The sequence below is a fragment of the Macaca mulatta genome, chromosome 11 (genome assembly GCF_049350105.2).
Source record: "Macaca mulatta isolate MMU2019108-1 chromosome 11, T2T-MMU8v2.0, whole genome shotgun sequence".
NCBI lineage: Eukaryota > Metazoa > Chordata > Mammalia > Primates > Cercopithecidae > Macaca > Macaca mulatta.
Window position 1 is genome coordinate 844,646 of NC_133416.1, and position 14,282 is coordinate 858,927.

General features: G+C 51.5%; 1 protein-coding gene across 6 annotated transcripts in view; it reads left to right on the forward strand.

Moving 5' to 3' along the window:
* The first annotated feature begins 2,413 nt into the window (after positions 1-2,413).
* The window catches only part of IQSEC3 (IQ motif and Sec7 domain ArfGEF 3), a 118,599-nt gene continuing 106,730 nt past the window's right edge, over positions 2,414-14,282 (forward strand). For all 6 annotated transcript variants that reach the window (XM_077953240.1, XM_077953241.1, XM_015150700.3 and 3 more), the window contains exon 1: positions 2,414-3,048. In XM_077953240.1, coding sequence (XP_077809366.1) covers positions 2,495-3,048 — 554 coding nt within the window. In that variant the 5' untranslated portion in view covers positions 2,414-2,494. The remainder of the gene's footprint in view (positions 3,049-14,282) is intronic.

Here is a 14,282-nt window from a genome sequence, read left to right on the forward strand (position 1 = left end):
AATCCCCATGGATAATTATGCTGCGGGCTGTTTCACTTATCGTATTGGTCTCTAATTTGCTGTCCAAGCACCCAATTCTTGGACAGCAAATCAACTAGGCAAACAAAGAAAATTCAGAAAAAAAGAGTTTTAGCTTTTGTGTGCCCTTGTTTCATCCCCCAACCTCCATTCTTTAGCTGGAATGCTGGTCACTACCAAAGCATCCTCCTGTGTGCTGTTTCCCCTAACCATGAGCTCAGCTGTGGATATGCTTCCTTTATTCATTCTTTACAAAAGGAAGTTTGCTAGGCAGATAAATGGGAGAAAAGCAAAATAAAAACACATCACAAATGCAGATAAACCAACATATTTGCAGAGCACAAGGTCATTCAAGTCTGGCACCACGTGGTGGGGGGGTGGCCCAGCTCACTGGGCACATGGTACCCATAAATATGCCTACCCTGGGGGAATGGAAGGTTGACAGGGAGCCTGATGGACATGTGTGTGAAGAACGGAACAGCACAACAACAAACATGCGAAGAGCAACCATAGCCCTTCCTCCTTCCCATCCCATTCCTATAAAAGAGGAAAGAACAACTCATTTCCTTCACTGGGCGTGTTGGTATGCATCTGTAGTCCCACCTACTCAGGAGGCTGAGGCTAGAGGATTGCTTGATCCCAGGAGGTCAAGGACGGAGTACGCTATGTTCCTGCCACTGCACCCCAGCCTGGGTGACAGATAAGACCCTGTCCAAAAAAAAGAAAAAAAAAAAGAAAAGAAAAGAAAGGGAAAGAAAATAAAAGAAAAAGAAAGGGTCATTTCCCTGCCGAATTAATTTAAACCAAGTGCTCTATTTGCATTCATTAGTTTTTTCCCTGCTGCCTGATGCATCTTTGTCATCTCCGACCCCTGTTCTGTCTACCTGTTGAAATATTTCCCTTTCTTCATGGCCCAACTTGAATAACACCTCTGTCAGAACTCATCGGATCAACACAGGCAAATGAATCCTCTCCCTCCCCTGAACTCTGTGGCCCTTGGCTTGAAGAGGTCTTACAGAAATCTTGACTTGTGTTTTACTTATTCATGTGCATGGCATATCTACTCTATTGAGATTGGAATCAACCTGATCATAGAAACGATAACTTATTATCTATGCTAGACGTGGCTTGCATAGATTCTGGTACATTACTTTGCACCTAGTGGGTGTTTTACGTGTGATTATTGTAGACACTAATGAATGATTCAATCAATGCTGATTAATGTCTCTGAGCTTTTCCTCATGCTGCCTTCCCTTTCTGGAAAACCCTTCCCACATCAAGGGTCACTTCCTCCAAGAAGCCTTCCTGGATCTCCAAGCTGCTGGCTCCTCTAGCACTCTGAGCAAACCTCTACCTGATTACTCACCACCACCATACGTCAAAGTTAATTATTTATAATTTATATATGTATATAAAATATATATATATAACCAATTTCAGCCACTTATTTATAAGCTTCAAAAAGCCTAAGATTCCATTCTAGTCATGCTTCTCTTACCACCATCTAGCCCAGTGTTTGGTAATAGTGTGCATCTGTTTGTCAAATAGAATGATCTATTCAGAAGCTTCTGGAAGCGTTAGCTCCTTGCCACAGAGGACCTGTTTTATTTAGTGTTTCTATCAGGAACTGCCAAAATTGTCTTTAAGTCTCACTCCCAGAGAAAATCCAGCATGAACAGCCTTCCCATCCCAAGTTTAGTCATGGATGAAGGAAGGAGCAGGACCAGATGCTCTTTAGGGTCCCTCAGAGCCCCAGGATCCTTGGGTTCCAAGGAATTCCCCCGCAGAATAGATTGCTGCGAGCAAAAGAGGCGAGGGTGGCCTCTCCTCAGCGGGTATCTAGATGAACCCCAGCCTCTGGAAGGCCTGGTCCTGGGCAAAAAGAATTCACGTCCCTTCAGGGCCCCACGCCTTCCTCTCCTCCAGCACATTTCTCTTCTTTGCTCCACTTTCCCTTTTTCTGCTTCCTCTCTGACAGCCTCTCCCCTTCTCTTCCTTTCTTTTCTGTTTCTCTTCTCCTACAGGTCCCACCGCACCTTCCCAGTATCGCTGCTTCCCCTTCGCCTACTTTCCAGGCTGGCCAGTCAGATTCACCGTCCTTTTCGGGTCGCCTGCGTTATCTTGCTTTCCTCCCACGCCCCGACACAGGCTCCCTCTCGCTGGCCTCCTCCCTCTCCTCTCTGCCCTGCAGGCAGCAGAGCCTCCTATGACGCCAAGAGGCAGGGAGGTGGGGAGGCGAGGAGCTGGAGAGGCCTGGAGGTAGGGGGTGGGGTGGGGGTGGGGCCTTGCGCCGCCGCCCCGCCCCGCGATGCGTGTGTGAAGGTCGGGGTGGCGGTGACGCGGCGCCGGCGGGGGGAGGGAGGCTGGGCCGGTGGGAGAGGGAGGCGAGCCGACCACTGGGCTGTTGGGCTCCCGCGCCCTCGCGCTCCCCGCCGCCAGCCCAGGCGCAGGCAGGGCGCAGGCGGCGGCGGGCGGCATGGAGAGCCTGCTGGAGAACCCGGTGCGCGCAGTGCTCTACCTCAAGGAGCTCACGGCCATCGTGCAGAACCAGCAGAGCCTCATCCACACCCAGCGAGAGCGTATCGACGAGCTGGAGCGGCGGCTGGACGAGCTGAGCGCTGAGAACCGCAGCCTGTGGGAGCACCAGCAGCTGCTGCAAGCCCAGCCTCCGCCCGGGCTGGTCCCCCCGTCATCGGCCCCGCTGCCGGCCGCTCCGGCCGCTTCTCCCGCCGCCGCCGCCAGGGCCCAGGAACCTCTCCAGGACCAGGGACAGCGCTCAGCAGCCGCGCCGCAGCCCGCGCCCGAGCTGCCGCCGCTTCAGCACCACGGACAGCTCCTGGAGCAGCCCCAGCGGGGCCCTGGCAGCAGGGCTCACACACCCCAGTCGCCCCACAAGCATCTGGGGACACAGGGGGCCGTGACTGACAAGGAGAAGGAGCGTCCCCCGAGTTGCTGCGCTGCTGCCGGAGCCCTCCTTCAGCACAAATCCCCCTCCGCCCTCGGCAAGGGCGTCCTGAGCAGGAGACCTGAGTGAGCGGGGAGAGGAGATGGGCACTGTTGTGGTGGGAGCAAGGGAAGCAAGTGGGTGTGAGGGAGAGACGGGGACGTTGGGTGCGTAGGAGTCTAAAGGACCGGAGTGGTGTGGCCTGAAGGGGCCAGGAGTGTGTAAAGGAGATTTTGGGTAAATGAAGGAACGATATCCGTGCTTGAGAAGGTTTTGGGGAATGTTGGAGCAAAAAGGAGTAACCAGACAATTAGTAGGGGCAAAGGAGGAAGGAAGTGGGTGTTAGGCGATTGGTGATAATGGGAACTGAGAGCATTTAAAGGGGGTTAGGCTGGGATGAAGTTCGAGTGAAGATTAAACTGTAGAAAAGAGAACCATTGAAGGAATCTTTTTAAGTGAGAAAAAATTTGGAAGGAAGTTTGGGTAGTAAAAGTATTTGAATGGAGACTGAGATGCCAGAAAAGCTGAAGGCTTGGAAAGAGGCATGTGAAGAGCTTTGAAAAGGCTGGGGCCCAGGAAGAGCAGGACCGGGGTAGAGGTGAACTCAGGAGGCCAGGGACAAACCTGAAAAGCAGGAGTGATGTGGGAAACCAGGGAGCTGCAGGCAGAGGAAGAGAAAATGTGGCTCTTTAGCTGGTGAAGTGGGAGTCACAGATAGGAGTGGCTCATTTGGGGAAGGTTTCTCTTCTCTGACCTGAGTGGGCACCCTTCTTCTGAATTCCCGCAGAGCTGAAGAGGTGTAAGGGAATATCCCATCAAACCAGTGGAGGACTCAGGCATGGTTTGAGGGCTCAGTCTGGTTACAGCTTTTTCCTCCAACTCAAGGAGGGTTTTTCATATGGGGTGTTTGGACATTGTTGAAAGGGAACAATGACATGAGGGACAGTTGGCAGATGGAGTTGGTATTCAGATGTCATGCCCGTTTAAATCTCCCTGCTAAGGCCAGCAACTGCAAACCTTATTTTCCCTGGTTATCTGGTGATCACTGAAATACTGTCTTGGGTCCTGAGAGAAATATTAACCTCTCAGCTCCTAGGACTTCAAGCTCTTTCTTCACTCACGAGGTCCGTGAAATAGGAATATGGGAAGAAGATATGAAAGTGTCTGAGATGTTTTCTCCTCTGTACTGGAAAGGCTGTGGCCGTGTCAGCTTCTTTTCTCTGATTAGACAAGTGATGGAGAACTAAATAAAGAACAGTTCAAGGGAAAATATACCTGGTCAGCACCCGACCTTGACGATGGTGATGCTAAAGGGAATGCGGAGGGGGAAAGTAGAGCTGAGAATCTCATCTTCATCCAGTTGCATTAAGTCTGGGAGATGCTTGTGAATATTTGCTGTAATCCTTCAAAACTCATTTTCTCTTCCCATTTGTGGTAGAGTTAGAGAAGTTGGGTTAGGCCAAGGTAGCTCACAGAGTATGTTGATCAAAACCATGGTATCTAGGAGGTGAAGGTCTAACACGATCTGGCTTGGTAGACTTAAAACATTTGATTCAAGTCCCAAGAAGACATAGTTTTCTACCCCAACTCCCTCAAAACCCCTTTGTACTTCCCTCAGTTTCACATTTTTATTTTTATTTTTTCCTTATCTGGCATAAAAAGCAGAAAGTCAGTTTTCCCTCAATGCCCAAGGCTCAGCAAAAGGCAACATTGTTCCAAGATACTAAGCGGTCTTTTCCCCCACATGAGGGGATGAATTTTTCCAGTCCCCTTCCCTGAGGGCAGCCACAGCTACTTGGTCATGATTTCTCTCCTCATGACTTTTGGTGTCTCCTTTCTCTCCCACCGCATCTCCACTTTCTTTGCATCTCTTCAGGGTACTGTGTGGCCAAGAAGAGTTGAGGAAAGATTATTTTTCTTGGACAAAGACATTGCCATGGCCTTCAGAGTGGCCTATGGAACCCAAACCCTTTCATTCAGTTGGCCCTGCTAGGAATCCTGGGGTTTAGGAATCATCTGGGCTCCTGTCCAGCCCCACATGTCAATTCTGGAGAGGAATTGTGACATCCTCATCTTTCCTTCTCACCTGTCCTGCTTTTGCTTCCCAAAGGAGCAGAACAAAAATAAGAAATAATTAGCATGGTGGGGCAGAGTGGAAGTTATTGGAATCCTTCACTTAGAAATTTGCCCCAGGCACTTAACAGTAACACCTTACTTTCTCCAGATCCTCCAGCTTTTTCTCCTGCTCCCCAAGCCTGCACACCCAGAAACACAGAGACCACAGATGTGCCTGCCTCCCCTCCTCCCTGTAGCTCTCTTTCCTTGAATGTGAAAACATGGTAATCTTGGCTGGTTGAATATCTTCTGGGCCACTAATTTCTTTCCCCACAGTGGCCCAACTTCAACCCAAATTTTCCCACAGAGCCTCAGGAAGGAATCACGATTGCGAATGACACGTTTTGTTCTACCCTGGTCTCTGCCCACGGCCTGTTTTGTATGTTTGTTCTCCTCTGCCCATAGTTGTCCATGATGAGGGACAAGATGGAGCCAGCAGGCAGAGAGAGATCTCCATGGATAGGGAGAGGTCAGGAGGAGGAGAGCAGAGCCAGCAGCCCCTCCCTGGTATTGCTCCTGGGGAGCTCCCTGCAGAACTGGTTCTCTACTGGGAGTGCTGAAGCAGGAGGAAGAGATGGCACAGTGGGTCTTCCGAACATGGGTTTCCTGTGAATCTTCCCTCATTCCTCCTCTGGCCTCATTTCAGTGAGAATGCAGCCCCAGTGAGGTGGCTGAAGAGTGGGTGAGGGTTTCCAGGGCCAGGCACTCTGATAGGTGCATTATATCCTCACACAGTTTGACTTTTATCCCCAGAACTCCTCTTCCTACCCAATTCCAGGAGAGGCAGAAGCCATACAGAACTGGGATTGGAAAATAATGAATCATTTAATTGCCATCTTACCTGCATTTAATACATAATCTGGCCTCTCTCCCTCCTTCAGCCGAGGGAGACACAAAGGTAGTGGTCTTGGAGGTCAGTCCAAGAAGGCAGCAATGTGTGGGTGAGTGAATGCAGAGATACTATGGAAGGAAAACATTTGAAGGGTTAAAATTCTTTCTCTGCATGCTTCTTGATTCTTGCTAAGCTCTGACCCCCACTGCTTTTGCCTCTTAATGAAAGCAGCAAATATAGCTTGCTCCTCTTTATTTTTTCAATCAAGGCTGACGACATCTACAGAATTTATTATTATCCCTTTCCTGGTTGGTGCCAGAACCTCAACTTGACCTGACAAATCCTCTTGCCATGGAAGCACATGAACTTATCTGAAGCTGCTGGCTTCAGTGGCTTCTGAGCACATTTGCCCACCTACCAGTCATGCGTTTAGTGTCCATGGATCACAGGGCTTTTCCATGTCTCCAAGGCCACAGGCAGATGATTGCTGGAGGATAAATTCTTGCATCCCAATTCAAATTCAGCTCCTACTCCAAATCCCCACCTCAATGTGACTAGGAAGTCTGAAGGGCTCCACAACTCCTGTCTTCTCTCTGTTACATTGCTTCTTCCTTTCACATCCCTCCTCTTCCTCACTACTTTCCTCCCTTTTTCCTTCCTTCTCTTCTCCCCTTCTACCTCTCCCTCAAACACTTTCTCTCTCCCATCTTCTCTTCCTTCTATCCTTCTTCCACTTAAGCTACACAGGGAAATCTCTTTTCTCTCTACCCTCATCCTTTAAGCATGAAATCAATCTTGAGTACCTTTTGAGCTCCCTGTTCTCATACTGACTGGAGGCTGGGATGGCTTGAAGAGTTCTGGATGTGTTTTTAGCCTGATTTGTCTAAGATGCTGATGGGAACTGGGGTCTCTGCTCCTACTGAGTCAGAGTTGCTTGAAGATGATCGCTCATGACTGACCCATCCTGGAAGCTATTAAGAAAGTGTGAAGGTCTATCAGTCAACTATATGTATCAAGTGTCCAGTCTATTCAAAACCCTGCAGTCGGTGTTGTGGAAAGATTGGAAAGAAGCAAATGGTCCTGGCTCAAAATAAATGAGAACATGTCTAGAAAAGTTGAAACAAGTGTAAGCATATTGCAGCTGCCTAGAGCAATCCTCTATCAGAACAGCACAAGGTAAAAAAGGTGAGTATACAAATCATGTTAAGAGCCAAAGAGCAGGTTTTCTTCATTGAAGTCAAAGGTTTATGTCAGAATAGTAAGAGGCAAGGATAGCTGGAAAGGAAACAGAAAGCAGAAAATTCAATCCATGAAGTACCTATTTTGCACGTCCATTTCATTCCAGCCTCTAATGATACAGCTCCCCACTCATCCTAAGCCCCTCCCCAAAGGGCTAAACCCTGTCACTAGGTGAGGACGGTCTAAACACACAGGGACCTTGTCTACCTTGTGCCCAGAAGGCCTAGTTGCTAAGGAGGCATCGTATGGCCCATGCTCATCAATCTGCCTGTCCTCTTGTTATTCCCCTATCCCCAGCAGGGAGAGAGTTTCTAGTCTAAGAAATGGGGCCACGATGAAGGCTCACCGGGAGGAGGGAGTGTGCATCTTTTTGTTTATATCTAGAAGCTGGCATAGAGTGGCCACTTGCAAAGATTTGCTGCCCTTTGCCTTTCTGAGGGCCTAGGTCACTGCTCTTCCCTTCTTTTCATCCAAAAATAATGCATTTAAGAGAATCAAGTCATCCCCTGGTCTCTGGGAAACCCTGATTGTCTCACTCCTCCTTACCAGCCTCCATGCCGTGTTCCACACCAGCTCCCTCTTCCCTCACTCCCAATCTCTCCCCAGACCCACACAGCAAATGCCATAGGGCCTCACAAAGGCATCCTGGCACATTTTCCCGCTGGCCCAAAACCAGGCAAGAGAAACAACAGTCGGTCCTGCTGATTCAGCAAATCTCTGTGCAGCCTGAGTTTCAAAGGTCACTTATGAGAAAAGGCAGCTGGGGTCAGGGCTGGATGGAGAGGGAATGGATGGGAGGGTAACACTGAAAAAGAGGGAAGGGCTGGGACAAACATCGGGGCTAGCAATCTGGAAAGAGACTCAACTCCTGAATTTTCATCCCATGTAAAGATTTTTAGACAAGCTGCCTTGTTGGAAAGCCGGAACATTTTTTTTTCACTGGAGCCTAAGCATGTCTCAGTGGCCCTGGGCACAGGGCAACAGCAGCTTAGTAAGGAGTTCTTAGTAAGAGGCCCTGGGGACACACTCACTGCACCTAGCAGATTCTCAAATGTGTGCCATCTGGCAGGGTTTCCAAGGCCTGGGCCACTGCAGCAACTTCCCCCTCTGCTTCTGGAAAAGCACAAAGCGCAGGTTCCCACAAAGGCTCCAAAGGGTTGCTTATTTCCATGGAAGAAAGGGGTGGTCATCTTTATTTCAGTCAATGAGGGCATTAACAAAAAGAAAGGGAATCAGGGCCGGGTGTGGTGGCTCACATCTGTAATCCCAGCACTTGGGTAGGCCAAGGCAGGTGGATCACGAAGTTGGGAGATGGAGACCATCCTGGCTAACACGGTGAAACCCCATCTCAACTAAAAAAAGAAAAAAAAAGTTAGCTGTGCATGGTGATGGGCACCTGTAGTCCCAGCTACTCAGGAGGCTGAGGCAGGAGAATGGCGTGATCCCAGGAGACAGAGCTTGCAGTGAGCTGAGATCATGCTGCTGCACTCCAGCCTGGGCAACAGAGCGAAACTCTGTCTAAAAAAAAAAAAAAAAAGAAAGAAAGAAAGAAAGAAGAAAGGGAATCAGGAGTAAAGCAAGGGCAAAGCTAAATCTTTCAGGCTGAAAGGAATTTCAGGTAACCACTGGATCCCATGGGTTCAAGATCTAGGTGGTTGAGAAGATGGGCTTCCGTCAAGCACAACTGGGGAGAAATCTTGGTACCTCCACAGCTGTGAGACCTCGCCTTCACTGTTTACTTTCTTTTAGCCTCTGTTTTTCCACTTACAAAATGAGGAAAATATCCACCTTAAAGACTTGTTGTAAAGTTTTTAAAATTACATATCATTTATTTAGTACTGTTTGGGGCACATAGTAAGTGCTCAATACATTGCAGTGTTTCTACAGATAAAGAAACCAAGATGGGCAGAGCAGTTGAGGTCAGGAGTTTGAGACCAGCCTGGCCAACATGGTGAAACCCTGTCTCTACTAAAAATACAAAATTAGCCAGGGATGGTGGCCCATAGCAGTCCCAGCTACTGGGGAGGCTGAGGCAGGAGAATCACTTGAATCCAGGAGGCTGAGGTTGGCAGTGAGCTGAGATTGTGCCATTGCACTCCAGTCTGGGTGACAGAGCGAGACTCCATCCTCCCAAAAAAAGAAAAAGAAGAAGAAAAAGAAACCAGGGCCCCAGAAAGACAAGAGGTTCACCCATTGTCAGATGACAGTGACAGACCAGAATGCAGGGTCACGGTTTCTTCCACACTGCCAGGCCACCTTTCTACATGTGCTCTTTTCTCATTTACCCTCTACCTCTGGCCCATGTGCACTCAAGCCATTCCAGACACAGGAATGTTGAGCTTACCTTGAAAAGCAACCAGCAGCACAAACCCATCATCCCTCTGTGATTTGTAATGCTGCCTCACAACTTCCTAGCTGGCAAAGGCTTCTTTAAGCCCAACTAAAACCTCTTCTGTTGCATTTTAAGAGTATTTGCACTTCTCTTAAGTATATCAAAGAGATCTGAGTTATCACCCGATGCCCCATGGTGAGAGCAATCACCCCTATTTCCTAATTAGGAAAATTACAGTCTCATCTAGGAGAAGGTACACTGACTTGCCAACGACAAAAGTGGAGAGTGAGGGAAATGGCGTCCGAACCCAGGAAGTGCTTCCCACTTCTTCGGAATGGAGGCTGAATCAATTTCTCCAAGTTCCTCCTTCTTAGGGATGGAAGGTAGACCTGTACCTTTTCAGGACTATGAGGTCAGAAAGCTGAAAAGAACAGCAGGGAGGGACTAAGAAGCCTGATGGGTGGTTGTGGGTTTTCTTCTCGTAAAGACTTTTCTTACATGAGATATCTTCCAGGAAAATGAAAACAAATCAAAAAGAAAAGATGGCGGCCTTCTAAAATTCTCTCCCGGGGTGTTTGTGACTATGAGGCTGCTGATGTGTGTGTGTGCTGGGGTGGGGGTGGAGGTCAGACTATTTTGTTGTTGCTCTTTGGTTGGAGTAAGGGATCTGGGAGGGTTATGTAACTCTTCAAGACGTGTGTGTGGTGAGCAGCACCTTTTCTCCCTGGCAGGTGGGCTGCTATGGACAGAAGTCATGTGGGCAGCCTGTCCAAGTCCCTGCCCAGAGAAGGGCCCCATGCTCTGTGCTGGCAGCAGACCATTCCCTCGAAGCCACAGCTTCAGGGGCTAGAGGCTTTTAGGAGCTGGGACAGGGTCTCCTAGCCCCTTTGGGGAGTTAACCAAATACCAGAGCTAGAAGGATTCTTCAAGGTAACCTGTTCAAACTTCTCATTTGGCAAATGAGAAAACTAAGGCCTGAGAAGGAAGTGACTGTTGCTTCTAAACTAGTTAGTGGCAGAACTAGGTTTAGAGCTCAGATTCTCTTAACTCTTCATCCACTGCTCTCAACATTATGTGATGATGGACCAAAACAGCCAGTCAGGGCTGCTTCACGGGTGTGAAAGGCCAAACTTACAGCTAGTCCCGTAACCTCAGGGAGGTCCCTCGGCTTTCCAGAATATCTCAACTATGCTAATAATTCCACAGCCGGAGATGACTTTAGGTACTTCAAGGTTATCCTCCTTGTTTAAATGCAAATTTTCCTAGGAAGGGGGAAAAATCAACACATGTAGCCTTATCAGTCTTTCAGACTTGAGTGGAAAGAGTTTATTTGAGCAATTTCCCAGAGCAGGGATTGGTAAGAGAGGAGGGTACTGTGGTAGCACTGGTTAACTACGGGCCAGGGAAGGAGACTGCTAAGGAGCTGAAGGGCTCATGAGGCAGGCAGTTCACAGTCTAAATGTATTTTTAGCTCAACTAAATTTTGCAGAGAATTGGAATTGCCTTGTTTGGCCCTGATAAGGAAAGGGGAGGGACACAGGGCACTTCCACTGACTTGTCATGGAATAGTAAGTCTTTGGGTTGTAGAAGGGATACTTTCCCAATGAACTTCATGCGTGGAAGTCATAAAGCAAGAAGTTAAAGAGCATGATGATGTGTGATAAGCTTGTTTGCTCCTTTCTAGGATCTTAAAATAATTTTTTGGATGGTGAAATGTCACATGACTCTGTTGGGGTTTGCTATGGGGCAGGAAGATGTGGGCAGGAAGAGCTGGCAGGCAGCAGAGGTTGGTGTCGCACGAGCATGAAGGGGATAGGAGATGAGAGTCAAACTCAACACCTAGAAGGTGCATGATAAATACTGGTTGAATAAATAAACTCTCCATCTGTAGGGCCCAGGCAGGCTCATAGATTGTTGAGTGGAGGTGGGTTGTGGTATCACGGCTGAGGAAGAGTTGGGCAGAAGGGAGGACCCCTCGGCAGCTGTGCTTGGGTCCAACAGCACAGCTCACTGTCCTGCAGCTGAGCCCATGTGGAAAGCTGGACTCGGAGGCTCAGCTCTTCAGGCTGGTTGGGGTGTGAGAGGGATGAGAGGTGAGGGCAATACTGCCCCTGGCAATGGAACAGAACCGACCCCAATCCTAGCTATGAGCAAGGAGAGCCCTCTCCTCCCTCTGCCCCCAGCCTCTGACCAGTCTGTCAGCCCAGGAAGCTGCATTAAGAACATAACTCTGCAGAGAGAGTTTCATCACACATGCGTGTGCACAGACACAAGCACGGCCTTGTCAGCAGGTGGAGTGAGAAATGGGCAATGGGCCTACGAAGGCAGGAGGGAAAGGAGGCTTGCATTGTGGCCATATCTCTGGGGGAAAAGAGCGGGAAGAGCTGGATTCTGGGATCAGGAACCAGCAGCTTCCAGGTTCCAGGCCCCTTAATCGTATTTCTCAACCAGGTAGGGTCAGCTCTGTTCAGGGAAGTGTCAATACTGTGACAAGAGGGTGAGCAGGTGGCGTGGAGGTGTTTGTGGACCTGAGTGGGCACGACTCTGCATGGACAACTGTGTGTTACTGACTTGGGCTGGGGGAGTTGGAGGACAACCCACACTATACTACAGATGCATAGGCTTCACAGCACAGATCAGCCTAGCTTTATCTCAGTATCTCCCAGTGAACCCTGGCCTGGTCACACCATCAGCACTCCCGGTTCATTTTCCTTTCTCTGCATGGAGTGTTTCATCTCCATTGGCTAGCCAGGTCCTCCTGGGTCTTCCCCTCTGTAAAATGGGGCAAATCCACCATATCTCCATACCCACTCTGTCTGGAGCATGCAGGAGACCAGGTCCCCGAGGACTGAGCTCCTGGGAAGGTGGCTGTGTGGAAGGGCCAGGTACAGGGGCCGTGTCACTGGAATTCTATGGTGGTATAGTGTTTGGAAGCTCAGGTACAGGGCGGCGAGACACACAGAAAGCTGTCGTGTGATTTTCCCTGCAGGATATCTCCGCCAGGGTCTGGCGCCAATGATCTCTCAGGACTTTGGATGCACCAGGTCAAACCAGCCAACCACTTGTCTCCAATCAGGAATGCACTCCCCATCCCAGGCAGAGAGACAAGGGAGTTCTACAATTTCTTCCTTGATGAATGATTCCTGTCACCACAATTTTCATTCAATGCATCAAATCAACCAATGATTATTTAAAAACAGCAGCAACAAAAACTCTGCAAAGCGAGTGGGAATTTCCTGTTTGGGTCTGGCCTCTGTGCTTCCTGTGCATAGTCTGGTCTTTACCCTGGATGCTTCCAAATGGGCATCATCTGGCATCTCTGACATTCTTGATGCTACTTAACGCATGATAAGAACCCATCAGAGAAGGCCAAAGGGATTTCCAGTGACAGGTAGAGGCACTGCGCTGGGCAGCACCAGGGAGGAATATTACCTTTTCAAGCAGCTGGACTCTGACCTAGAAGCCACAACTCCTGAGTACTGAGGTCAGCACCTTTTTCACACACCCCCAACTATAAGCTTGAGGCAAACCCCTCCCCTTCTCTGGACCTCGATTTCCCCTCCTGCTCAATGGGGACATTCTTGGTCCTCCCTCTTCCCCCTTCTACCAGGTCGCCAAGTCTGGCAAAGCAGAGCTGTCTGGGGGTTACCGCAGCAGGAAGGACCGAGCTTAGATATGAAAAACGGCTTCTAAATGACCAGAGCCACAGAAAGGGCGCTCCAGCTGGCTCAGGGTAGGGTGCTCTCTCCCTTTCAAGAACAAAAGATGGCAGACGCCCGGGGGCCCTGGGGCAGAATGAGGTAAATTCTGCAAGGACTTCCACATCTAAGACCCTAGAAATTCCAGTCGGCCTCCTCCGACCATGAATGCGTAAAACCCGGGAGCAGCAGGACGGGAGGGCTCGGGTGCAGCCGGCCTCCCTGGGGTGTCCCTCAGTCCCTCCGCCCCCGACCTTGGCCGGCCCAGCCTGGGGAAAGCCTTTCCTCTGTGCGCGCGCCCAGGGCGCCTCCGTGGGGCGGGAACATGGAGTCGGGCTCTCGGCTGCGTGGGCGCGCTGGCTAGCAGCAGGCAGACGAGAAGGAATCTCCCGGCCCACGCGCCCCCTCCCAGCGTCCAGCCTCGCGCTTCCTCCCGGGGGCGGCGGCGAGGACCCGCACCCTGGCGCGGGGAAGCCGCGCGCCCCCCGCCCCCGCCACGCCGCCCGCCCGGCTGAGGAAGGCGGCTGCTGAGTCACCCGCGGAGAGAAGCGCCGCCCGGGTGCCCCCGCCTCCTAGCGCCGTAGTGGCCCGCGCCCCCCACCCCCACGCCCGCCCCCGCGCCCCCCACCCCCCACGCCCGCCCCCGCGCCCCCCACTCTCACGCCCGCCCCCGCGCCCCCCACCCCCACGCCCGCGCCCCCCGCCTCCCAGCGCTGTGGCGCCCCCCGCCCCCCACGCCCGCCCCCGCGCCCCCCACTCTCACGCCCGCCCCCGCGCCCCCCACCCCCACGCCCGCGCCCCCCGCCTCCCAGCGCTGTGGCGCCCCCCGCCCCCCACGCCCGTCCCCGCGCCCCCCGCCTCCCAGCGCCGTGGCGTCCCCACCCCCACGCCCGCCCCCGCGCCCCCCACGCCCACGCCTGCCCCCCCGCCCCCCACGCCCGCCCCCGCGCCCCCCACTCTCACGCCCGCCCCCGCGCCCCCACCCCCAAGCCCGCCCCCGCGCCCCCACCCCCGCACCCCCACCCCCACGCCTGCCCCCCCGCCCCCCACGCCCGCCCCCGCGCCCCCACCCCCACGCCCGCCCCCGCGCCCCCCACGCCCACG